Here is a 25,926-nt window from a genome sequence, read left to right as displayed (position 1 = left end):
ACTAATGTTGGTTGAAGCCATGGAGTCTGTCTTTAGTGACGGTCTAAACAGAAGTTTTGTATCCCCAAGGATGGTTTCCACCAAAACAGGCTGGGCAATTGCCTATTGTATTAAAAACACAATGTTGTTATTATTAAAGTTTATTTGATTAAAGTTTGTCAGTTTCCCAGTACCAGCTTGAGGCTTCCCTCTTTCTTGGCTCTCTTGGGCATCTCGTTGCCACCATGGGAGATGGGGTGCTAGGTCCCAGTCTGATCAGCAGGGCTCTTCTTATCTTCTCAAGAAGGTCTGGGTTCTCAGAAAAAGCATGTTGCCAGTGGAGTTGTTGGGACCAGAATTCTGGCTTCCTTTTTCTGATCCAACACTGGGTTGTTCTCATCAGGTGGGCAAAACAGACAGCTCATGCCCGGGCACAGATCTTATACTACCTGGCTGAGAACTTGGAACTCCGTCGAGCTGAAGTTGCATCACAGCTGGAGGCGTTGACTGGTGCAGAGAAAGAGGCGGCTCTGCGGGAGGTGGACCTCAGCGTGCAACGACTCTTCTACTGGGCAGCGTACTCTGATAAATATGGTGGGACTGTGCAGGTGAGAACCAGCAGGGGCATGTATTGGGGTGTAGATAGTAGGACTCTCTCCCCTCTGTGAATTTTGTTGAGGGGGGCGGGGTGCAAGCCTAGAAGGCTTTGGGGAAGGATCTGTAGCTCAGTGTCAGAGCATGTGCTTTGCATGCAGAAGGTTCCTGACATAAAACAGGCAGAGAACCTTTAGTCCAAAGGCTGAGTTCCAGTCTGGGAAAGGTCTCGGATGGGCTGCAGTCCATCTGAGCATGGCCAGAGGCAGAGTGGGTGGGGCCAAAATGTGATGCTTACTGCTTTTAAGCCGACTCAGAAGTAAGCGGGACTGAATCACTCAGCAGTACTTTTCAAAATAGCATTCCAAATACCAAGCCTCTGCATGTCTATTCAAGTAACCAGGAGCAGCATGCCTACTCACAAGTAAGCAGGGCAAGCCTCTCCTGGAAAAACCTCAGTTGTGAACAGGATTGAATCACTAAGCAGCTTCCTGCCCAGGCTTTGGCTTCTCCCCGGTAGGGCAGAGCTCTTATCTCTGATGAGGTGCTAAGAGCTTTCTCTGCCAGGAGAGCAGGTGGGGCCTGGGGAGCAAGCTAGAGGGCCAGCTTCTGCCTTAGACCCTGAAGAGCGGATGACCGTCCAAGAAGACAGTACAGGACCAGGTGGACAAACAGCCTGATCTATATTCTTATGGGTGATGCAGGCCAGACTATGGCTTAGCCATAATGCTTCCCCTTCCAGATACGACTTTAGAAAACCTAACTAAATTGAAGAGAGGTTCTGCCACACTTCCCTTGGACCCTGCATTTGAGTCTGTAGATTTTAATTAGCACCAATGGAATGTCAGCACCCAAGCGGGCTGGCGGGGGCTGCTTCGGGACGGGAGGAAGGCATTGTTCAGGGAGCAGGTGGAGCTTTGGCGGTTTTGAGTGGAACCTGAAGCTTTTTTTCCTTTGTGGGGCAGGGGGGTTATCCTCTCTTACAAACGGTCTGTACAAACCCAGATGTCGCTCACTCCTGCCTCCCACTTGAGTGCGTGTGTCTCTGTGCTCCAGGAAACATCTTTGTATGGCGCCTCCCTCCTCTTTCGAGAACCTCTCGGGATCGTCGGGATGGCCTGTCCCGATGAGCCACCCCTCCTTGGCTTTGTCAGCTTGATGGCTCCTGCTGTCATCCGTGGCAACTGTGTGGTGATGGTCCCCAGCGAGCGGTACCCGTTGCTTGCCCTGAATTTCTATCAGGTACCGTCCTTTCCTCCTTTCTGGCCTACCTTCTGCGGCAAGGAAAATGTGTGTGTGCGTGTCTGTCTGTTCAAGGACCGTACTGTCCAGTTTCCTTCTACACAAGTAGCTCTTCATGCTCAGTGGATTTGTTGGCATATGAATCTTTGAAGATGCATCTGCCTAAATAAACCCAAGGCCCGCAGGGATCGTTTTGAGTTAAAATTGGCAAGTGTTTGGTGTCAGCATAAGTATAGCATCTGTGCTCCTTGTGTTTTCTTCCCCAGCTAGTGCCGGTGTGCTCCCAAATCCCCACCGGAGATGGGCAGGGTTTAGATGAGAGATGTCTCTGAGTTTTGTACTCCTTGACTTAGCAACTCACAACGCCTCTGAAGTACAACACCCAAGTTCTTTTCTGACATGGATTTTAATCTGAGCCAGAGAAGAACTCAACTGTTAACTCTCCCCACCCACTTGCTTGACTCGAGCTTCCCCATTAGCTAGCCTCCGTCCTCCTCCCTCCTCCCTTAGTATGCTGCCCCAGAAGGCATCAGGAGCACTGGGAAACCTACATTTCCCAGAACTCCCTGTTGCGCGGCTTGCTGTAGTAGCAGTGCCAGGTGCCAGACAGAGAGGGAGAAAGAGAAGAGATGGATTTCCCTTTCTCTCCAGCCAGTGGCAGCGGTGTAGCAGTGAAGTAAAAGAACGAGGGTGACCGCATACTTCCAGTGATGTCATTTGAGATGCCACCATGGCGGTTTTATTTAGCTGAAAACTGGGCTTGAGATAAACCAAGCTGTTTGCTGACTTTTCAAGAAAATTGCACAATTTTACTGAGCTCAGTTACAAATCAAATAAGGAAGGTGGCGTGTCACCCATCATTCATCTGGAATGATCATATAAAAGTCAGAGCACAAGATCTGCTAGTTACTTCAGCACTATTTTTGCTTCCCCTTTGCTTCTTCCCCTGTTTCAAGAAACCAGTGGAGAACACACACACACAGAGGTATCTTTGATGACCCAGCAGAATTGGGGTTTCTCCTTCCCATTTTTAAATTTAAAAAAAAAAACTGATTTTTAGGCTACCTTTAAGGGTAGAACCATCTCAAGGTAGCATACAGGACTTGCGAGAGGGAGGGAGATGAATTCTGAATCTTTTGGAGCCTCAACAGAAAGCGGCTTTTCCGTCTTCCCATTCTTCTTTTCTCCCAGCTGAGGGTGACAGCTAGATTGGAGCATTTTCTATTTCCATTTGCCCTAGGAATTTCTACATGATTTAAAAAAACCTTTGGCACACACTAAGGCAGTGTGGCCTCTGTGGTGCCTGTGAAAAATGCACATTCCCTCACTTGGAGAAACCCAAAGCCTGCGTTGAATAAGTTGTGTAACTGAAGATGGTTGCATGCCTTTATTCTGTCATGGGGTTAATGCGGGTTTTCCAGTCATGCAGAACTATTGTTATGTTTTTCCAACAAAATGAGTCAAAGATCAGAAATAGAAGGTTTTCAGGATGTCAGAGTGCATTGCCTCTCAGGCCACCTATGACTTGCTAAAAGGAAGATGAGGGCTTTAGATATCCTCCAGCTAAGCTCATGAACTTTTGCTGGTGCTTTGAGGAAAAGGAACTGAGATGGAGGAAGTTGGTAAAAGAAACTCCCTCCTTTCCTCCCTTTGTTTTCTCCTTAAAGATCGGAAATAAAAACTTCCTACTTTCTTCTGTTCCATTTCTTATTAAATTGTTTGTGTGTTCTTGATTCTTTTCTATTCAGTATACCATCGATGTAAGGGTGTCTGTGTTTTAATTTGGGGCAGGGTTTTTTGTATATTACACTTAGTTTGTACAGTGCTGCATAATATGTTTAGGTGGGTAATAAGCAAAGTGATCACTTGATTAAAGGCATTTCAGTCCACTAATCACAGGGGGGTTTCGCTGGGAGATCATGGCAGAGGTTTATAAAATTATGCATCGTGTTGAGAAGGTGGGTAGAAAGAATTGTCCTCCCTCTCTCGTAATAGTAGAACTAGGAGTGGGGTGGGGATATTCTCCAGTGCAATTGATGTGCAGGAGATTCAGGACAGCAAAAGAAAGCTCCTCTTTACATAATGTATATTGGTTAGACTGGGACTCCCTGGGTGACTTTGTGCCAGTACTGACTCTTTCTATTATGGGCAAGTGGACTCTCCAGAGTGAACTGTTTACACATTGCTGTCCAATGACATCCTCAGCCTCACATTCAATGCTGGAGTTAAACTGGTGTATGATATAGTGATGTCAGGCACAAGAATAGATGGCGGGTCATGTCAAAACTTGGTGGGATCAAATGGCAAGATAGAACAGGCAAAAGACGAGAAACAAGTTTACACTTGTAAACAAGTGTAAAGTGATGTACACTGGGGCAATCCCAACTTCAGGTATAACCTAATGGGATCTGAGCTAGCAGTGACCACCCAAGAAAGAGATCTTGGGGTTGTGGTGGACAACTTAATGAAAATGACAACCCAGTGTGCGGCTGCTGTAAAAAAGGCAAACTCCGTGTTAGGCATAATTAGAAAAGAAGTTGAGAATAAAACTGCCAATATTATACTGCCTTTATACAAATCAATGGTGTGACCACACTAAGAATACTGTGTACAGTTCTGGTCACCACACCTAAAAAAAGATATTGTAGAGCTGGAAAAAGTGCAGAAAAGGGCAAGTAAAATGATCAAGGGGTGGAACGTCTCCCCTAGGAGGGAAGGTTACAACAGCTGGGATTGTTTAGCCTGGAAAAAAGGAGGGTAAGGGGAGACATGATAGAGGTGTACAAAATTATGCATCGTGTGGAGAATGAGGATACGGAGACCTTTTTCTCCCTGTCCCAAAATACTAGAACCTGGGGTCATCCCATGAAGCTGATTGGTGGGAGATTCAGGACCGATAAAAGGAAGGACTTCACACAGCGCAGAGTTAAACTATGGAATTTGCTACCACATGTAGTGATGGCCACCAATGTGGATGGGTTTAAAAGGGGGTTAGATAAATCCCTGGAGGAGGAGGTTATCAATGGCTGTTAGTCCTGATGGCTATGTGCTACCTCTAGGATCAGAGGCAGCATGCCTATGTACACCAGTTGCTGGGGAACATGGGCGGGAAGGCGCTATTGCACTAGCATCCTGCTTGTGGGTTTCCCAGGGACAGCTGGTTGGCCACTGTGTGTACAGAATGCTGGACTAGATGGACCCTTGGTCTGACCCAGCAGGGCTCTTCTTAGGTTCTTCTTATGTGTTGTGTATCATAATCATTTATGGTCAGGTTGAGAGACCTGATTCTTATCACTGAACTGGCACAGATGAGGAGCATCAAGTCAAGAGAAGGTCGGGAATGGCAGAATAAAGCAGCTGGTCAGAGTTCAGTCGGCCGTACCATGGGCATAGAAGTGAGCAGAGCCATGCAAGTGTTTACTTGTGTCACATATCATGCAACTGAGCAACACAGAGAAGCTTCAAATGGAAGGCAAATGTGGGGCTCCCTTGATCCCTTGAAGAAAATACTGAGATCCCCAACTGATACAAATGCCTTTGATAGTAATAAGTCATTACTTGATATCTCATCAGGAGTGATAGCTCTTGAAACAGTCAGTGTGGACTGTGCTGAAGAACTTGGTGTTCAGATGCTTCAGTCCAGATCAGGGGGAGCGGGGAAAGGAAGCACGCGAGAGTATTCATTTAGAAGTGGGATCCCAAAAAACACGATATTTCAGTGTGTCCACGCTTCCCAGCAGGAGCACTTCAGGATTCCAGCTAGCTATGTCATTATCAGGGATACTATAAGCTATAAGGAGTTCAAGCTAGGCCTTCTACCACCATCCTCACTTCCCGGCTTTCAGTTTTTTCTTTTCCAACGAACACTTAATTTTCTGTGGGTACAGAGCATGCTCAGTTCTCCTTGGACCATAGAAATAAAGATATTTTGTACTCAGTGGAGGTTGGTGGCTCTGATGTCAGTGAGGCAGTGAATATACTCTTGTGTTTCAGTCAGAACCAGTCAGAACTCTTAATGGAGCTATCCAAAGTGTGGAAGCACCTTGCATAGCTCCTTTAGATTTCTGACTGAAACCAGGAGCAGATTCACTGCCCTACTAAAATCGGAGCCATCAGCCCCCACTGTGTGTACTTCTGCAAACCTCAGAGTTCCCCACACGCCCTCAGCATGCTGATGCCTGTCTTGTTTCTCAGAGTCCCCATTTTGCCTCCATATCTGTCCCCACTCATCACCAGCATTCGCTCTTAGAGGGAGTGGTAAGTGGGGAGTACTGTTACCATGGAAATTTAAGGAAAACGTAACAATGCACCAGGAAACTGCTCTTTCAGTGGCTGACATTCATTATGACAGCGAAGGGCATAATAACAAGCTTATTATGGGCTGTACAACTATCCGCCGCTTCATTTGACGTAAACCTCATTCCAAGACAAACAGACAAGGCAATCCTGGCCAATGCTCGGATGTTCTGCAGAAGTACAGGATACCTATAATTATATTTTTTGGGTAGTTGGAAGGTCCCTCAATTAAAGGATGCAAGTCTTATGAGATGTACAGAGCCAAGCACACAAGTCATTAACTGCCACCCAAATGTGATGCTGACAAAGTGGCAGGATGAATGTTTAGCAAATGGGGTTAATGAGCACAATGTTTCCTGCACCAGCTCCTACGTTGACCAAGCCGTAGAGCCAGGATGGGGAACATGTGGCCCACCAGATGTTGTTGGACTGCAGCTGTCATCAACCCTCACTCTTGACTGTGCTGGCTGGGGCTGATGGGAGTTGCGGTCCAACAACAACTGGAGGGCTACATGTCCCGCACCCTAGCTGTAGAGGATGATGCCATTGAAGAACAGTGTACATACAGATGAAGCACCAGAGGTGGTTCCACTGCATCAAGTGTTACGTGCACCTTTTGAGTAAAAACGCGTTGTTTCAAGTTTTCTCAGAGTTCCCTTCTACTGTAGCTCTAGTTCTATGAGACCGGTTCACATGAACTGTATGTAGAAGCTGTAATGATTTGTCATGCCAGAACAGGGGAAGCTCTCGGGCTGCATTTCTGTGGGGGTGGGGCCAAAGGCAGAAGGGGTGGGGCCAAAAATACCAGCATTTCTTCTCTTAAAGCTTTTCCTGCCAGTAGCAAAACCTTTGGAAAGGCTTTCAACCTTTTGGAATGGGGGGAAAAAACTGTGCAAAAGCTGGAAAACCACCAAATGATAGATGGTTGGGGAAAGGGGGATGGGGCCAGAGGAAGGGGCATGGCCATCCGGGGAGCCCAGGAGGGCCAGATTTGGCCCCGGGCCTGAGGTTCCCCACCCCTGCTTTAAAGGGTAGCTCCATGTCACAGAAGTGAACATAGTGAAAAAGAGCTCGATTTATGTTCATGCATCTTTCTGCCATTTGTAGCAGAGTTAACGCTATAATGAAAAAAACCAATCGGAGACTATTACATGACTGCCCCATAGAAAGTTTTCATACTTCTAGAGTAAAGCATTTGAGACAGCATCTTAGATACAGTTGTTCAGTCTGTTTGCCTTTAATTTGACATAAGCGTTGTGAACTGAACTAATAAGAGTTCCAGTTATGTATATTTCTCTAAGTTCATGCTGAAATCAGCAATGGCGCCCCACAAGGGCAGTTTTCCTCTGCTTCCATCTTTCCTCGACTTTGGATTTGCTGTTCAAAATAACCTGTCAAAACCTGGAGGAACCCCCACCCCCCTCCAGGGGGTGCAATTCGAGGTTTTAAAGAAAATTCTTCATGGTCTCTTTTAGGATTCCAGAATATTTATTATCTTGTCTTTTTTGTTGTTTATAAAAGCAGGAACCAAATTGTGCTTGGCAGACTTTGCATATGTATTTCCAGAATATGTTGTGTCTAGAATTGCAAAATATGGTTAAGGAACCAGGGAGTTTTAAACTTTTGTCCCAGTTAAGTTGGGAACCCTTCTGTGGGTTTCCAAATATGTGACTAGACAAAGAAGAGAGAGAGAGAAAGAGAGAATGATGGTTTAGTAGTCTTCATCTTCCACCATCTCTGACCATTGGCCATTCTGGCTGGGGCTGATGGGAGTTTTAGTCCAAAATATCTGGAGGTCATGACATTGGGAAATTCTGGCCTAATGGGCACAAACAGCCATTTGCTAAGTGGTAATTTAACCACACTATGCATGTAACTGCAGAGGCTGCATCTACACATTCAGCAGAATGAGGTGATAGAGGGTGGATTGTACCACTTAAGACTAGAGGTGGAAGATCACATTTTGGAAAATTCTCCAATGCAAAAACAAAACCCACCTCCCTGCGAATAAGGGGAATGATCATAGCTCAGTGGCAGAGTACATCCTTTGCATGTTGAAGGCTCCATGTTTAAGTTCTGGCATCCCCACAATTGCGAGTCTCCTCTCTAAAGAACCGCTTGCGGGGTCTTTGTTTTTTACTAGAACTGTAAGACAAACCGAAAGACACATAGAATTAAACAATTCTATGCCCAGGAACTTGTTTCAAGTGCCAGAATTGAGCACAGCTTATCGCCCTTCCACCGAAAAGTCCATTCCCGGTTACCCCACGTTTTTCTTCTTTTCAGCAGTATAATTTAGAGTGGGGAGGAGGGAGTCATATTGTTGCTGCTATTGTTAAACAATGGGGAGTCAGAGAAATCCTTGCTGATCTACCTGCAGATCTAGATCTACCTTCTGCCTGCCCCTAGCTTGGCAAAACCAGCTCAAACCAATAACTGACAAGTGAATAAAAAGGACTTGGGGGCTGTCTGGCGTTTCTCTTTCCCCTTTTGTTTCAGACAGGTGATAAGACCTGGTCATATTGATCTAGGAGGTCACTACACTAAAGGCCTTGACACTGTTAGCTCCCACCTCCTGGCACCTGAATAGGTCCACCAGTGACTGGGAATCAGTGGGACTAAAGAGAGGCAAGAGGAATCGAACCCAAAAGCGAGGCCCCAGACTGGGTCTCTCTGAGAACGTCCAGACAGAGGGGTCCTAGTGCCAACACTCAGAAGGCCTTGTTGAGTTATTCCACCTTTTCTTATCTAACAGATTTTTTGCAGTAAGAAAAAAGAAGCAGTGAGGAAACACGGGAGGGCTACAAGTGGAAGATGTCGACGTCGGATCCCCCCGTAAAATTCCAGGGCAATGGTGCCATAAAAGCCTCATCTGGAAACACTCTGTGCCATAAAAGAAAACACATGAGTTGCTTCTAGAAATGCTTTTTACCTTGGCCACCTGTGATGCATCTCTCATTCTCTACATAGTTTAGAGAGATTGTCCGAATCTTGGAATTGGCATTTTTGCTACTTTTGAGTCCAATCATTGTTTGTTTTGTGAGGTCCAAACTGAAACCTTTTCTTGTGGAGAAATACATGGACATTTCAATTTCGTAATAAGAAGCTGGATTTGACATTGTGTTCCTGATTACTTGCCCTGCCCCATCTTTAGATGTCTATATGCAATTTTGTGGGACATGGCACATTGTGCTAGTCCAGGACAGGTGTTATATTCTGATCCTCTGGTGTTTGGGAGCACTTCTGAAGCTTCATGACTGTAAAATCAGGAAAGATGTGAAGCAAAGGGTGGGGAACATCTCTAAATGTTGCCAGACTACTGCTCCCATTGACCCTACTGTCTGGGGCTGACGGAAGTTGGAATCCAACATCTGGAGAGCTACAGGTTCCCTGACACCTGCTGTAAAGGGGTGCCAGACACCAGATAGTCACATGATAAATTCCTAGGAACAACAGCACGTGCCTTGTTTCCCAGTATCACATGGTGGACATCCACAAATTACTGTTTCATATTGCAAGCCCTTATTGCCAAGTTGAAGATAGAGGAGTAATGAAGTTCCATTTCTTATTATTTATGTAATAACATTTCTATACAGCCCAATAGCTGAAGCTCTGTGGGTGGTTCACAACAATTAAAACTGTAAAATACAACACAATAAAATACAATATAAAAGTTTAAATGTACAGTATAAAATAAAGATTAAAAACAAAAATACAACCTAGCCACAGTGTAAAGATTTAAAATACAGTAAGGGCGCAATCCTATGGCTGCTAGTCGGTGGCTAGATGGCCATAGGATAGGTCAGTTCCCGAGAACCGACCTCAGAACCTGCGCTCCAAGATCAATTCCCTGAGAACCAACCTCCACCCCCTCCCACGCTGCCTCGTAGAAGAGGGGTGTGGAGCGGCAAAAACGGGACGTTCCTGGGGGCATGTCGGGGCAGGGAAGTCAGAAAAGCTGGTATGACCTACATGTCATCTGGCCGCCGCTTCCTGTGCTCTGAGGTCCCACAGCTAGACAGCCAAAATTGGCTGTCTAGCCATAAATGCAGGGCGGCTGAAGCACAGCGAGGACGATCCCTTCCGCAGTTCTCTTGCCCTGCATTGGATATGCGGTCGCCTCTGAGTTCGGAGGTGGCCATCTACCCCGACAGGATTGCGCCCTAACAGACTTAAAGAAACTGAAAGACTAAAATGCCTGGGAAAATAAGAAGGTCTTCACTTGGCACCAAAAAGAGCACAAGTGCCAGGCAAGCCTCTCTGGGAAGCTCATTTCACAAACGGCCCTTTTCTTAGTAGCCACCCACCTCATTTCCTTTGGTGGGGGCTTGCGGAGAAGGGCCACTGAAGACTATCTGAGGGTCCTGGCAGGTATATATGGGAGGAGACAATCCTTCAGGTAACCTGGCCCCAAGCCATTTAGGGCTTTGAATATTAATACCAGCACTTTGAATTGGGCTCAGAGATGGACTGGCAGCCAGTGCAGATGGAAAAGTACTAGCACACCCCGTTAACAATCTCACTGCCCTATTTTGGACCAGCTGAAGTTTCCAGACTGATTTCAAAGGTACCCCCGCATATAAAACATTGCAGTAATCCAGATGAGAGGTTGCCAGAGTATGGATAACTGGAGCTAGGCCATCTCAGCCTAGAGAAGGATGTAGTTGGTATATCAGCCTAAGCTGATAAAAGGTCCCCCATGCCACTAAGGCCTCCTGTGCCTCTAGTGATAATGCTGGATGGAAGAGCACTCCCAGACTACAAACCAGATCCTTTAGGGAGAGTGCAACCCCCTCCAAACAGATCGAGCATCACTAAGCTGGGCAGATGAACCACCCACTAAGAGTACCTCCATCTTGTCTGGATCGATTCTCTGTCTATTGGCTCTCATCCAAGGAGAGGCAATAAGGAAGGAGCCGACACACTTTAAGAACTGATGACAACATTTGGCTTGAGCAATGTGAGGAAGGATAGCATCTCAGAGAGAGATTTTTTCCTACTATTCATTAGGGTGGCCACTTGTAAAGCGCCAAGAAAGAGAACAGACACCACCGAATAAACAAAAGGTGACACCTATTTGCATAAAATTTACATATGCTAACTTACATATATTGGTGCAAGTTTAGAAATAACTATTATAATTAAATAGAGACACAGTACACCTCACTCGAGTGGGGAAGACCAGACTACCTTGCTCAGGCTGCTGTCCGGGTGCTGTTGATGGGCGACTTTAAGGCCCAGCTCTTCCTGCTGACGGTTCTTTGCCTTTATACTGGACTTTGCCTGGTCGGCTCTTGAAATGGAGGATGCCTGTGAAACAGAGGACGGTCCTCTCATAGCCCATCAAATAGAGCGCTGTCCTCTGTAAAAGAGGACACACAGCCACTCTATGATTCCTCTGTAAAAGAGGACACACGGCCACTCTATGATTCCTCTGTAAAAGAGGACACACGGCCACTCTATGATTCCGCTGTAAAAGAGGACACACGGCCACTCTATGATTCCTCTGTAAAAGAGGACACACAGCCACTCTATGATTCCTCTGTAAAAGAGGACACACGGCCACTCTATGATTCCTCTGTAAAAGAGGACACACGGCCACTCTATGATTCCTCTGTAAAAGAGGACACACGGCCACTCTGTGGTTCATCTCCATGTGATTCTTACACACAAATCTGTGAGTAGCGTCTCCCTCCATCGCTGAACAGCTGATAGAATCCTCGGTTAGCCCTCCAGTTTGGCTCACCATGCCCAGCTTGCAGATGTTCCTGAGCAAACTTGTGCAGGATCTCGCCGTGCTTGTTTTTCCAGTCAAGCCATCCTTCCTCTGGGAAATCTGCAAAGCTGTTGTTAAAGAGTCTTGCGTAAGTTGTTCTTCTCATTAAAATAAATTAATAATAATAATGGCACAATATGTGAGCTCTTAATTCTGGTCAAGATTTTAGAGCAAAAGCACAAGCAGGAAAAGGAAGCGAATAGACCAGGCTTACACGCGATCAGACCACTGGCCCATCCAGCCCCAGTTTATCTACTCTTGACTGACAATGGCTTTCCAGGGTCTCAGGATGAGAAAGGCCTTTTCCATCCCTTGCTACCAGATCTTTTCACTGGAGGTGCTGTAGACTGGTGCCTTTATACTGTCCTGTTCAGAAATAATTTTTAACAGTAATAATGTCAATCACCGCTAAAACCTTTTGGTATTTATTTTAAGGATGTTTTTAAAATCTGCCAAGACTTAACGTGCCCAAACAGGATTACACACCATTGACGGAATCTGTGCAGGGGACTAGAGAAACTCTCACAGTCTCTCTGTTTGGATAAGGAGATAGAGAAAGTTGTTGACTGTACCAGACCTGTAAATTAGAAATGTTAAAACAGAGGTGCACAAGCTATGGGGGCACAGGCAGCCCTCCTTTTTCGGTGACTCCCTAAGACCTCCAGCTACCTCCATGAAAACCGCCACCTCCAAAAAAAATAACAAGTGTGTTGCAAACTGCAGCACTAAGGTGGTTATCAGGTCAGGGGTACTGAGGACTGCTTCTTCTGCACTGAGAGAAGGTGGTGGTGATTTTATTTGAAATATTTCTTGGCCGCCTTTCAGGGTAGAAGCCCTCCCAAGGTGGGGTACAACCGTAGAACACATAAAATCAATACAGTATTAAAACTGATAAAAATACAGTACAACTGTGAGAACACAATAAAACAGCAATAAAAACCAACAACAGAACCAGCAATAAAAACAGCACTGTCAGCAACTGATGCCCACATGGGGTCACTAGGAGGAAGAGGCTAAGCTCTTCCCCCCAGTGACTCAAAGTATTCCCCCCAGTCCTGTGTGTGTGCGTGCATACACATGCGCACACCTCCACAACACCTACCAGAGTGTGTGTGCATGTATGCGTGCAATTAAAATTAGAAATAGCAGCCAAGGCCAATACATTTAAACATATGACTAAGCCATGGGAAACATTTCCAACATCATACTTTGGAACCCCTGTGCATTGCAAAAGATTCTAGAGTATGAACTAGGATGCCTGTTCAGTTCACACAGGGAATGGTTGATGGGGACTCAAAAAAGGTCCTTCTTGGTGGTGGCTCCCAGCCTTGGGAATTCCTTGCCGAGTGTGGCTCATCTAGTTCCATCTCTGGCAATCTGTCTGCAGGTGAAACTGAAAAACAGCCATTTGTAATCAAAAAGGGCCTTTTGACTCATGAGCTGACCATTATGGCCACTGCGAACGACAGGCTGTTGTTGTTTATCAGTTGTATTGATTTTTACCTACCATTTTTAATGTTTTGGTTGTTATTTTGTATTTTACTGTTGTTGTCTGCCTCATTGTTGGCCGCCTTTTACTGCTGTTGGCTGCCTTGAGGTGGATTAGCAGCCTTAGTCATTCACGATACAAAGATGCAGCAGAATTCTCTACCTAAGGAGGTAATCCCCAGTGCAGTGCATAGAGGTGCACATGATGTTGATGATAAACTCAGTAGATCTTGCACTCACTGCAAGCATGCTAAGCCTAAGGATGTGGCAGATGACATAAGAGCATTTTAATCACCTTTTTAGCCCCAGTCTCTGTTTCCTCTTAAATTTTTTGTTAAATTTTAGATTGCAAGCTAGACGTCAGCTAGAGTGCAAATGGCGTAAGACTCGAAGCAAAGATGACCGAGCACGCTCTAGAGCACATAACTTTGCCTATTGTGTGGTGGTGCAGGCAGCAAAAAAGGTTTATTTTGCTGCCTCCATTGCATTCTCGAATAGCCATCCAGCGGAACGCTTCCAGGTGGTCTGGGGGCTGTAAACACCCTCCCCAGCAAATGGGGCCCTGACCCATTGAGGACCTGCTGTGACCGTTTTGCATCATACTTTGAGTACAAAATCACTTGTCTCTGCAGTGAACTTGACGCTGTTGTTAGTGCAATTCCAGTCGAGGTGTCTGATACCACCATCTGCCCAATTTAGGGTGATCAGTTTCAGTTTCCACGGCCCAATGATGTGGACAAGGTGCTTGCAGCAGTGCGACCGACCACCTGCCCTCTCGATCCCTGCCCCTTCTGGCTAATAAAAGCTAGCCGAGGGGGTAGGACTGGGTGGGTTCAGGGAGTGATAAATGCTTCCCTATAGGAAGGGGTGGTTCCTGCTGCCCTAAGGGGGCTGTAGTGCGACCACGCCTGAAGAAGCCCACCCTGGACCCAACGGTATTAGGCACCTACCGCCCAGTCGCGAATACCCCTTTCCTAGGGAAGGTACTTGAGAGGGTTGTGGCGGAGCAACTGCAGGCACTCTTGGAGGATACTGATTATCTAGACCCATTCCAGTCTGGGTTTCGATCCGGTTACAGGACTGAATCAGCCTTGGTCACCCTGATGGATGACCTTTATTGAGAGAGGGACAGGGGGAGTGCAACCCTATTAATTCTGCTCAGTCTCTCATCAGTTTTTCATGGCATCGGCCACGGTATCCTCCTTGATCGACTTCATGGGATGGGTATCGGAGGCCCTGTGTTGCAATGGTTCCGGTCCTACCTACGGGGCCGATTTCAGAGGGTAACATTGGGTGACTATTCCTCGGCCCCTTGGCAATTGAGTTATGCGGTACCATTTGGTCCCCAATTTTAACATCTCTATGAAGCCATAGTATTAGGGAACTTGGAGCTAAATGCCATCAGTATGCTGATGACACGCAGCTCTATCTTTCTGTGACATCTGAATCTGGAGAGGCTGTGCAAGTCCTAGACCAGGGCCTAGATTTAGTAATGGGCTGGATCAGGGCCAATAAACTGAATCCTGGCAAGATGGAAGCCCTGTGGGTGAGTGGTTCCTGGGTCTGGGAGATAGGCTCATTGCCTGTTCTGGACGAGGTTGCACTCCCTCTGAAAGATCAGGTACATAGTCTGGGGGTACTCCTAGATCCATTGTCATTGGAGGCCCAAGTGGCCATGGTGACTCGGAATGCCTTTTAACAGCTTCGGCTGGTTCGCCAGTTACGGCCTCTCCTGGACAGGGACAGCTTGGCCACGGTGGTACAGGCATTAGTAACCTCAAGACTGGATTACCGCAATGCACTCTATGCGGGGCTACCCTTAAGGCTGGTCTGGAAGCTGGAGCTAGTACAAAATGCAGCAGCTCAGCTGTTTTCAGGAACTGCCGTGTTTCAGCATTCAGTTCCTTTGCTGATGGAACTGCGCTGAATACTATTCGCTACCGGGCCAGGTTTAAGGTATTAGTACTAATGAGCAAAGCCCTAAACAACTTGGGACCAGGATACCTGAGAGAGCACCTTCTTCTTTACCAACCTGCCCAGTTACTGTGGCCATCAGAGGCCATGTCCCTGGTGGTTCCACATGGACCCATGGCCCAGCTGGAGTCCTCCAGGAAAAGAGCCTTCAGTGTGGTGGCCCCCTTCCTGTGGAATGCCATGCCTTTGGAGGTCAGGCATGCGCCTATGTTGTGTTGCCTTTGGTGCCTCCTGAAGAAATTGTTATTTCAAGAGTCCTTCCTTGAGTGGCCAACTGCAATTTATTACATTCAAAATTTCTTTCTTTTGAAATGTTTTAATTGTTTAAGATGGTGTTTTATTCTTTTATCTTTGTTGTTCACCACTCCAAAATCTTTTGATGTGGAGCGGTTTATAAATATTGTAAATAAATAAGTTCCTCAGGGGCAGGGGCCCTTCCCTCTTGTACTTTGTGAAGCAGCTTTCCCGTAACCTGGCACCCTCCAGCTGTGTTGGACTACCACCCCTATTATCCATGGTGGCCAGGGCTGATGAGAGCTGTAAGCGCCAGCTTTTGAAAGGCAGCTGTGACACTTCTTGTACACTGATGGTTCTATGTCAACAAATGAATTAAAATATTAACTCCTTCAGGTACAGGATTGGCTGACTTTCCAAGTAATAACCCAAAATATTGGGAAAGAATTGTCCTGATTTAAATATCCTATTCATTATCCTGTGTGCATGTGTTCATTTGCTATTCTCCCCACTCTGGATGTGGCTGTATTTTGGTTTAGGCTGGTAATGGCATCCATGTCCTCATATCTCCTGTATCAGGTCCTGGACACCTCAGATGTTCCTGGTGGAGTGGTGAACATCATCTCTGGCAACCGGGATCATTTGAGCCAGGGCTTAGCCGAGCACCAAGATGTGCAAGCTGTGTGGTACTTTGGCTCTAAAGAGGTGAGCATCCCGTGTAGGCGTAGCAGTGGCACGGGGGTGTGGGGGAATGCAGAATATGGTAGAATACAGACCTGTGCAGAATATAGACCTGTGCTTCCTAAGAATCTCTGTTTTCATTCTTCCAAAAAAAAAGAAGCAAATTCCTAGTCCTTACATCTACAGAGATAACCATCTTCCTATCAGGGGAGTAAATTCATCATCAGGGCTGTATGTGCTCCACACTTTAAAAAACAACGCATTAAAATTCAATACTAAGCTGACTTCTGCAACATGAAGAGGTGCATGTCTTCGGTTTTACTAGTCTGCCAACCTAAACCCCAGCATCTTGGTTTCAATCCATGCTTCCAGTGGTCCAAATGATGGGGCATGCCCCCCCCCATGACTTTTTTCACAAAATTCAAGGATGAGCACAAACCACCAAGCTGGAAATTTTGATATTCTCCCTTTTGCCCACATCAATTCCATGAGTTTACAGAACAATGTCAGTAACCTTTACTTGGTGCTGACCAAGTATTCTCACTACATGTTGACATCTCTGGACCACTGACCTCGATATTTGAGGGAGCACCTCTCCCAATATATGGCTGCCTGAGGATTGAGATCTGTTGGAAGGGCCCTCCTCTGCATCCCACCAGTGTGAGACATACACTATGGTGGGACATGGGAGAGGGCCTTCTCTGCTGTGGCACCCCAGTTGTGGAATGCCCTCCCCTTGGAGGCCAATTGGCACAGACATTGGTTTCATTTTGGTGCCAAGTTAAAAAATGGCTTTTCACGAAAGCCTTTGGCAGCTAATTGAATTCCCTGAAGTTGCACACTGTTTTAGCTGTTTTGTTATTTTAGTTTTTTAATTGGTATTAGCTTGTTTAATGGTTTAATATGCTTTTAGCTGTTTAAATTATGTATTGTTTTATACTGTTTAAATTAATTTTATCTGTACACAGCCCTGAAATCTTAATGATATAGGGCAGGATACAAATGTTTTAAATAAATAAATAAATAAATTTAGCATGTCAAACCCATGATTTGGTGCTTGGACAATGGACTTATTTTCTTGGGTTTTTTTTTAAAGCAAAGTGTTATATAGATACAGCTGGAAAACTCCAAAGACACAACCCCACCCCACCCATCCTTGGGTGAGAACTATTTGACTACCTTTACTCAAAAAATACCTGAGCGCATTCTGACGATATTAAAAGTCTATTAAATAGCCTCAACCTTATTACACACCCAGCATTCTCTGCCATGGCTGGCCTTGTGCTAAACACTTCTCTCTCATTTATCAGTGTTGCTTATCTTTAAACATTATGAGTATTAATTGTCTGCTTCCTCCACATACTCCCCTCTATAGAAAAGCATGAGAGAGAGAGTATTTGGCAAGGCTATGAGGCAGCCCAAAGTGGAGGTTACCAGACTGGAGCTGGAGGCCAAAACATCAAAGTTTAACATTATTTTAAAAAACCAATGATATTTCCCCAGGTTCACATGGAAGGGGAATGATTTTCAAAATGTGTGAGGAAGACAGATAATGCTACAGCTGTTAATGTTATATTATTCTTTCCATTTTGTTATGGAACACCCAGATCATGCCCAAGCATGCTTGATAACTGTGAGGCCCGAATTGGGAGTTGACACCAATTTCATTGCTAAAGCTTGGTCAAGTGTGAAGTGACATCATAAAAAGCACTTTCAGCCTCCAAATTGTTTGCCCGTAGAATAGGGACTGGAGAAGGAAATGGCAACCCACTCCAGTATTCTTGCCAAGAAAACCCCATGGAACGTATCACAAGGCTAAAAGATATGACGCCGGAAGATGAGCCCCTCAGGTCGGAAGGTGTCCAATATGCTACTGGGGAAGAGCAGAGGGTATTTCCAAGTAGCGCCAGAAAGAGTGAAGCGGCTGGGCCAAAGCCAAAAGGACACTCAGCTGTGGATGTGTCTGGTGGTGAAAAGAAAATCCGATGCTGTAAAGAACAATATTGTTCACGCTCCGGGAGAGAGCACAGGACAGGAAGGCCTGGCGTGCTATGGTCCATGGGGTCACGAAGAGTCGGACACGACTGAACAACAACAACAACAGAATAGGGACAGTTCTTGAGAATACAGAAGTGGGCCATTCCTGTGCCTGAAGATATAAAGTTGCAGCAGCTCATTTGCCAACGCTTCCTAGAGCAGTCTTCCCCAACTTGGCACCTTCCAAATGTGTTGGACTACAATTCCCATCATCCCCCAGCCAGCTGTGTGAAAAAATCCATCACAACAGAGACAAACATCCCCGAAAGACACCTTGCCTTCCACCACTGACAGGCCTGGGGTCAGCACATAGCATTCTTGTGCACCTCCTAGGACCTCAGCGTACTGGCAGGGTCCAGTACTGATTACCGCTGTGCCCCCCCTTTTTTAATTGGCTGAGTCTGGGAGCTGCCATTTTGTAGCATCACTTTGCTGTAGTGTGGGAAATTAAAATGGTGGTCAGCAGCAATGTATCAAAAGCATTGTGGGAAAATTAAATGGCAGCTCCTGGAGCCAGTTTGTTTGCCACTGGCACCACTACCGGGTAAGCCAGAGGGGGCCTGCTACAAGAGGACACTTCGCCACGAGTCCCCTCAGAACAGGAGCTGACCCTGGCTACTGATCTCTGTATGCATTGTACAACCACAAGGGGAGTGTTAGGACTGGTCTAGAGCAAGGGTCTTCAGCTTTTCAGAGTAATCCCTAACCTTTAAAATTGGATCCGGTCTTTTCCTCCCTCTTCACACAGCCAACTTAGGATATTCTGCACCTACCTGGCAGTAGCCATTTTGTACAATCCCTCCTATGACAAGCAGCAAAATAAAACAAACTAACAGAAATAGTGTGGCTAACCACAGGTGACCTTTAGATTGTGACCCACCTACGGCTCATGATCCACACCAGTTGAAGGCTAGTGTTCAAGGGCGTATTCTGAGCTCACATGCTGTGACTTCGTGACCTGTCAGGATGATTTAACTGAGCATGGCCATAAGAATATTTCCCAGAATCCTCTGCAACGGGCAAGAAGTTCCATGGCAGAAGTTCTGCAGCAGATAAATCTATGGTTTGTGGGGCGGCGGGAGCACTCCCTGAAGGTAGAAAGCTTTTAAACACCTCTGCCTTAGGATTAATGAAGGTGCTCCATAAATCTAAAAAGTTTCCATTTCTGTGTTTATATTCTTACGTGCAGGGTTCCGCACTTGTGGAATGGGCCTCTGCTGGGAATCTGAAGAGGACCTGGGTGAACTACGGAGCAGAACAGAGATGCTGGACTGACCCAGAGGAGGGAGCCGGGGAAGAGTTTCTCTATCAGGCCACGCAATGCAAAAGTGTCTGGATGCCTATGGGTGATATATTTGCCAACTGAGCCCCTGGATCGGTGGGGTGAACTGCAAGGCAATCGGCACTGGAGAGGGCAGGATGGGGAAACACTGGGCTTGAGAATAAAGGCCATTTGGCACACACACACAAAATTAAAAACCCTGCAGTGGCAATCTTCTCAATTATACCTGAAGTTGGAGGGGGGAGAGATTCCTTCTCCCCACCATGGGGGATCATCAACTGGTCTTCTCTGATCTAATTCACAGAGCTCCGCTCCTTTCCAGAGAACACATCGCACTGCTTTCATCTGTCTCCATTCGCAGGGGAGAAAGCAGCTGATGTACTCCATCAAAAAGAGGCCAGGTTTACAACCACCAGATGAGATGCCCCCAGGGACTGGGTTTGGTTGCCACTTGCCTATCTCTTACCCAAGAATCCTGTGCACCCCTGTGTGCCTTTTAGCTGAGGTAGCCACTTCCCAATCAACCACATGCTGCTATATCTTTAAGCAGCTTCCCAACACAGGGAAGAGGGAGGGACCATAGCTCAGTACTAGAGCACACACACCAGGTCAGGGACTCTCAGGTTCCACCTGGCATTACAAGTAAATGGGGAAGACCTCTGCCTGAGGCTCTGGAAAGCCGCTCCCAGTCAGAGTAGTACACCTTTGCCCAACCTGGTGCCCTCTTTATATTTTGGACTATAGGTCCCATCAGCCCCAGCGAGCATGGCCACTGATCAGGGATGGGGGGGGGGTTGTAGTTCAAAACATCTGAAGGGAACCAGATTGGGGAAGAAGAATGGAGTAGGCAATACTGGACTAGACAGACAAATGGCATAAGGCAGTTCCCTATGTTCCTAAATCCCAGGGAAGGGCTGTAGCGCAGTGGCAGGGCACCTGCTTGGCATGCAGAAGGTCTCAGGTGCAATCCCTCCTCTCTCCAGGAAGGGCTGGGAAAGACTCCTGCCTGAAACCCTGCAAAGCTGCTACCGGTCAGTGTAAATGCTCCTGAGCAAGGAGGGCCAATGGTCCAACTCCCTATAAGGCAGCTTCCTCTGTGGCGAAGTCGCACTCGTTTCTCTGCTAAGGAATCCTCATGTACTGGAGGGCCTTGGCTGTGAACACTATAACAGTGTGCCCCAAGCACACAGAAAGTGTCCTGCTGGATCGCCCCAAACTTTCCCCTCAGGTCCCACTTTTATGGCTGCAACACTGGAAAGCCAGAGGCTTCTAGGAGCCCACCAGCAGCTTAGGTGCAGCAGGCAGGCCTCACTCCTTCGTTTGTTTCCAGCATCTGGTAACTGGAGGACTGCTACTGCCCCTGCACATGTCGCTGCCATCTTGCAGCGGTAGGTTAAGGGTGTCAAGTGAAGAACTACTGCCTCTTGTTAGTCCTGAAGCTACTGCCAGTATTGGTGGGTAACCTTGGGGGAGGGGGTTGTGTAATACTTAATTGAGTTTTAAATTACACATTTACAATATTATCATTGGGTATATAGACAATATCACGACTTCCTCAACTAGCAAAACACAGACATTACACAAGGAGTTCTAATGTGGGGGAGGATCCTCTCTGCCAATGGTGGGGAATGTAATTTTCCAGATGTTGCTGGACTGCATCTCTCGTCATTCCTCACCATTGGCTATGCTGTCTAGGGCTGGTGGGAGTTGCAGCCCGACAACATCTGCAGGGCTACACATCCCCAACCGCTGGTCTTTCATTGTTTTATAAACTTGTCTTATACACACACTCGGAGCTGGCCCCAAATATTTTGCTGCCTGAGGCGAAGAACAGGATGGCTCCCCGTTTCTGTGTACAAAAGCCACCTGGACTGGCAGCTGAATCTTACTTTGATACTGGATTTCTGGGACAACTTTCTCCACTGCACCTGACAGTAGCAGGCTAACTTAGAGGACGCAGGGCAGGCTGCATGTCGCATACAGCTCTCCTCCAACACCTTGCGGCTGCCTCCCAGCATCTGCTGCCTGAGGCGACTGCTTCATTTTGCCTAATGGTAGGACCGGCTCTGCACACACCAACCACATAGGCTGTAATCCTATACACACACCTACCCTGGAGGAAGTCCCATTGAACTCAATGGCACATCTGAGTAGACATGTCTTAGACTGCAGTGAGTTGTCTTTTTAACTGTTTCTTTGTAGAATGTGGTCACTGTTTCCTTTCTGGCTTTGCATCTTCCATGTTCATGGCCACATTCTACTGTCTTTGCATTGCAGAGCCCCTGATAAATTTTGGAGCAACTGCTGGAAAGCCCCAGCTTTTAAATGTTTTCTCCGTCTTTCCCCTCTTCCCACACATTGCCACTGCAGGGTTGACGTGACAGAGGCATTGAAAGGTTGTGGTATTTGAAAACTTCTGATAAAGATACAAAGGTGAGAATGTAGGTGGGTTAGAGTGGTGTAGGAAAAACAATTCTGAGATGAGCTCTGGAGTTCTTTGTGACTCAGAAGTGGAAAGTCACCCACCCTTTGCAGCAACGGCCCCACGATGGACCTCAGAAACTGCTTGCAAAAGAGCCTGTGTTGAGTCTGGCATGGTGCGGTGGTTAGATCAGTCTTCCCCAACCTGGTGCCCTCCAGATGTCATCATCCCCAAGCCAGTATGGAGACCTGGGTTTAGACCAGGGATGGGGAACATGTGGCCCTCCAGATATTGGTGGACTGCAATGCCCATTAGCCTTAGCTGGCAGAGCCAATGACGAAGGGTGATGGGAGTTGCAGTCCAGCAACATCAGGAGGGTCACACATTCCCCATCCCTGGTTTAGAGCAAGGGTGCAGAACCGCTTTCAGCCCAAGGGCTGAATTTCATTTTGGAGAGAGTCTTGGGGACTGCATTCCAGTGGTGGGCAAGCCGAAAATATGAAAAATGTGAGCACTTCAGCCTAAAGCTCTTTTAACTGCCAGTAACTATTTACATTTCAATACCGCCCAATAGCTGAAGCTCTCTGGGTAGTTCACAACAATTAAAACTATAAAATACAACATATGGCACAGTTATAAGTTTAAAACTAGAGCATAAAATAAAAGTAAAAAGGGAATTATAATCTAACAGCAATGCAATTGTTTAAAATATAGTAATGGGCTTAAAACAACCGAAACTGAAAAACTAACATGCTTGGAAAAATAAAAAGGTCTTCACCTGGCACTAGGAAAAACACAACATAGGCGCCAGTTGAGCCTCTCTGAGAAGCTCATTTCACAACCGGGGTGCCACAAAAGAACAGCCCTCTTCTTGGTAGCCACCCACCTCACTTCCTTTGGCAGGGGCTTGTGGAGAAGGACTGCTGAGGATGATCTGAAGGTCCGAGCAGGTATATATAGGAGAAGACAATCCTTTACGTAACCTGGCCCCAAACCACTTAGGGCTTTGAATGTTAATACCCCCACTTTGAATCAGGCCCAGACATGTACTGGCAGCCAGCACAGATGGAAAAGTAGTGGCGTAATATGATCACGTTGGCCAGTCCCTGTTAACAATCTCGCTGCCCCATTTTGGACCAGCTGAAGTTTCTGGACCATTTTCAAAGGCAGCCCCACATATAACACTTTGCAATAATCCAGAGGAGAGGTTACCAGAGCATCAATAACTGTAGCTAGGCTATCTCTGTCTAGATAAAGACAAAGTTGGGATTTCATCCTAAATTGATAAAAGGTGCCCTGTGCCACCGAGTCTGCCTGTGCCTCTAGTGACAATGCTGGATCCAAGAGCACCCACCAACTACGAACCTGATCCTTTACTGGGAGTGCAACCCCCTCCAGAACAAGTTGAACATCACTTATTCGGGCAGACGAACCACCCACTAACAGTGCCTCTGTCTTGTCTGAACTGAGTCTCAATTTATCAGCCCTCATCCAGTCCATTATTATGCCTAGGCACTGATTCAGAACAGCCACTGCCTCAGCTGTATTTGATGAAAAGGAGAGGTAGAGCTGGATGTCATCCGCATATTGATGACTCCCTCAGTCCACGCCTCCAGATAACCTCCCCCAGCAGTTTCATGTAGATGTTGAACAGCATGGGGGTATAAGAGAGCCCAGTGGAACCCCATAGCATAGTTGCCAAGGCACAGAGCAATAATCTCCCAGCACCACCTTCTGGAATTGGCCATCCAAGTAGGATTGGAACCACTGAAGCACAGTGCGTCCGACTCCCAACCCAGACAACCTATCCAGAAAGATACCATGGTGGGTGGTATCGAAAGCCACTAGTGGTCCAACAGAAACAACAGGGTCACACTCCCCCTATCCCTCTCTCAGCAAAGGTAATCTCACAGGGCAACCAAGATAGTTTCTGTTCCAAAGCCAAGCCTGAAGCCCAACTGAAATGGATCTAGGTAATCAGTTTCATTCAAGAGTGCCTAGAGTTGTCCTGTAACCACCCACTCAAGCACTTTGCCCAGGAAGGGGATGTTGGCTACTGGCCTATAGTTGTTAGCGTCATCCAGGTCTAGGTTCAGCTTTTACAGGAGGGGCATAATTACCGCCTCCTTTAAAGAGGCAGTGGCACCACTCCTCTCTCAAGGAGGCATTTACAACCTCCTGGACCCAGCTGGATATCCCCTCCTTAATTGATGTAATTAGCTATGAAGGGCAAGGGTCAAGCACCCGGTTGGTTGCCTGGACTTGGCCAAGCACCTTGTCTGCATCTTCAGGCTGCAACAATTGAAACTCATCCAATAAAGCTGTACTAGACAGTGCTCTGGGCACCTTTACTAATGGAACTGCATTAATTGTGGTGTCCACTTTGCGACAAATTTGAGCGAATTATCTTCAAAGAGTGCCATACAAACTTATAGCATGCTACTGAGGGTTCCATCTTTTTTCTCCCTGGCCCAGATTGTAGCAGGCCGTGAACCACTGAGAAAAGCTCTGCTAGATGACCCTGAGAAGGTACAGTGGTAGTGGAAAAGAACTCCCTTTGCGCCACCTTCACTTCCACAGAGTAGGCTCAATAATGATCAGCTGTGTTCGATCAGACTCGGCACAAGTTTTCCTCCACCTGTATTCTAGCTGTCTCCCCTCTTGCCTCATTGCCCTCAGCTCAGGTGTATACCAAGGAGCTGGCCAAGCTCTGCTCAGAGGGAGAGGGTCCTAAGCCTTAGGTGAGGCACTTCAACCTTTTAGAATGGGAAAGAAACTGCACAAAAGCCAGGAAACCACCAAATAATCAGTGGGGGGAAATGGGAATGGGGCATGGCCACCTGGGATATCTGGAGGACTGGATTTGGCCCCCAAGTAGGCCAGATTTGGCCTCTGGGCCTGAGGTACAGCACCCCTAGGTTAGAGCTAGGAGATCTGGGTTTAAATCTCCACGCAGCTGTGATCCTCACTGGAAAATCTTGGGCCAGGTGCTCTCTCTCTCAGTCTAACCCACCTCACAGGGTTGTTGTGAGAATAAAATACTGGGGTGGGGGCGGCAGATAGATGGACAGGCACACTGCATATCCTGCCTTGACCTCCTTGGGGGAAGGGTGGGATAAAAATGTCAAGACAACACACCACTGCATCTGCCACAGCTGTCAAAAGAAATGAGAATTCTTGGATGCTCGAAGTTGAACAAGCGCCCAGTCCGGAAGACAGAGCAAATCGCACACAGCCCTGTTGCCAGGAACCTAGCCCTGTTCTAAATCACAGCTCGGAGGCTGAGCTCAGAGGCATGCAAACCAACCCTGCTGCTTCCCAAAGTGCCTGCTCTCGCACGGGGGCTGGCTCCAAGCTCTTCGGCTGGCTCCAGCATCTTGAATGCAGCGTGGAAGGAAACTGTTTCTTCCTTCGGTGATTTCTGGGTTTTGGACTCCCCCACCCAACCACCACCAGGTTGTTTTCCCCACCCTGAGAACCCAGTGCTTGTAATAGGGCTGTTGAGGCTAGCTTGTTCTCAGGGTGGTTTGTTGTGACGTCCAAACCTGGCAGCGTGACTTGTCCCAAGCGGCTACAGAGCCACTTGGCAAGAGTGGCAAAAAAGCCTGTGCCAGTTTTCGCGATCTCGCCAGTGCTGCCTCCAGCCTTCCTCACCAGTGACTGCCCCTCCACTGATGCAAAACAGCACTTTGGAAGGACCGTCACTCATTCACCACCTTTAAAAAAATTCAGGGGTACACAAATCCATTCATTTATTATTATTTTTTCCTTGTCTTTTGTCTGAAAAGGAGCACCAAGGTGGAGGGAGGAGAGCAATAACTCCCATTTGGCAATGTCATCCTCTCACTATTATGCCTTGAACTGACACTTGTCTGTCTCATCCCCCCTTCTCCAAATCCCTACGAAGTCCAGAAGTGGGAG

General features: G+C 46.9%; 1 protein-coding gene across 1 annotated transcript in view; it reads left to right on the top strand.

The window, feature by feature from the left end:
* Positions 1-22,661, top strand: part of ALDH16A1 (aldehyde dehydrogenase 16 family member A1) — a 62,122-nt gene extending 39,461 nt beyond the window's left edge. Inside the window, exons 15-19 of the mRNA XM_084805467.1 lie at positions 383-587; positions 1,630-1,815; positions 16,163-16,288; positions 19,491-22,228; positions 22,390-22,661. Of these exons, the coding sequence (XP_084661593.1) occupies positions 383-587; positions 1,630-1,815; positions 16,163-16,288; positions 19,491-19,667 (694 nt within the window). The 3' untranslated portion in view covers positions 19,668-22,228; positions 22,390-22,661. The remainder of the gene's footprint in view (positions 1-382; positions 588-1,629; positions 1,816-16,162; positions 16,289-19,490; positions 22,229-22,389) is intronic.
* Positions 22,662-25,926: the final 3,265 nt, after the last annotated feature.

This window comes from Heloderma suspectum, chromosome 6 (genome assembly GCF_057233095.1).
Source record: "Heloderma suspectum isolate Gila_16-S chromosome 6, 16-S_ref, whole genome shotgun sequence".
NCBI classification, from domain to species: Eukaryota; Metazoa; Chordata; class Lepidosauria; order Squamata; family Helodermatidae; genus Heloderma; species Heloderma suspectum.
This window is presented reverse-complemented; position numbering and strand designations above follow the sequence as displayed.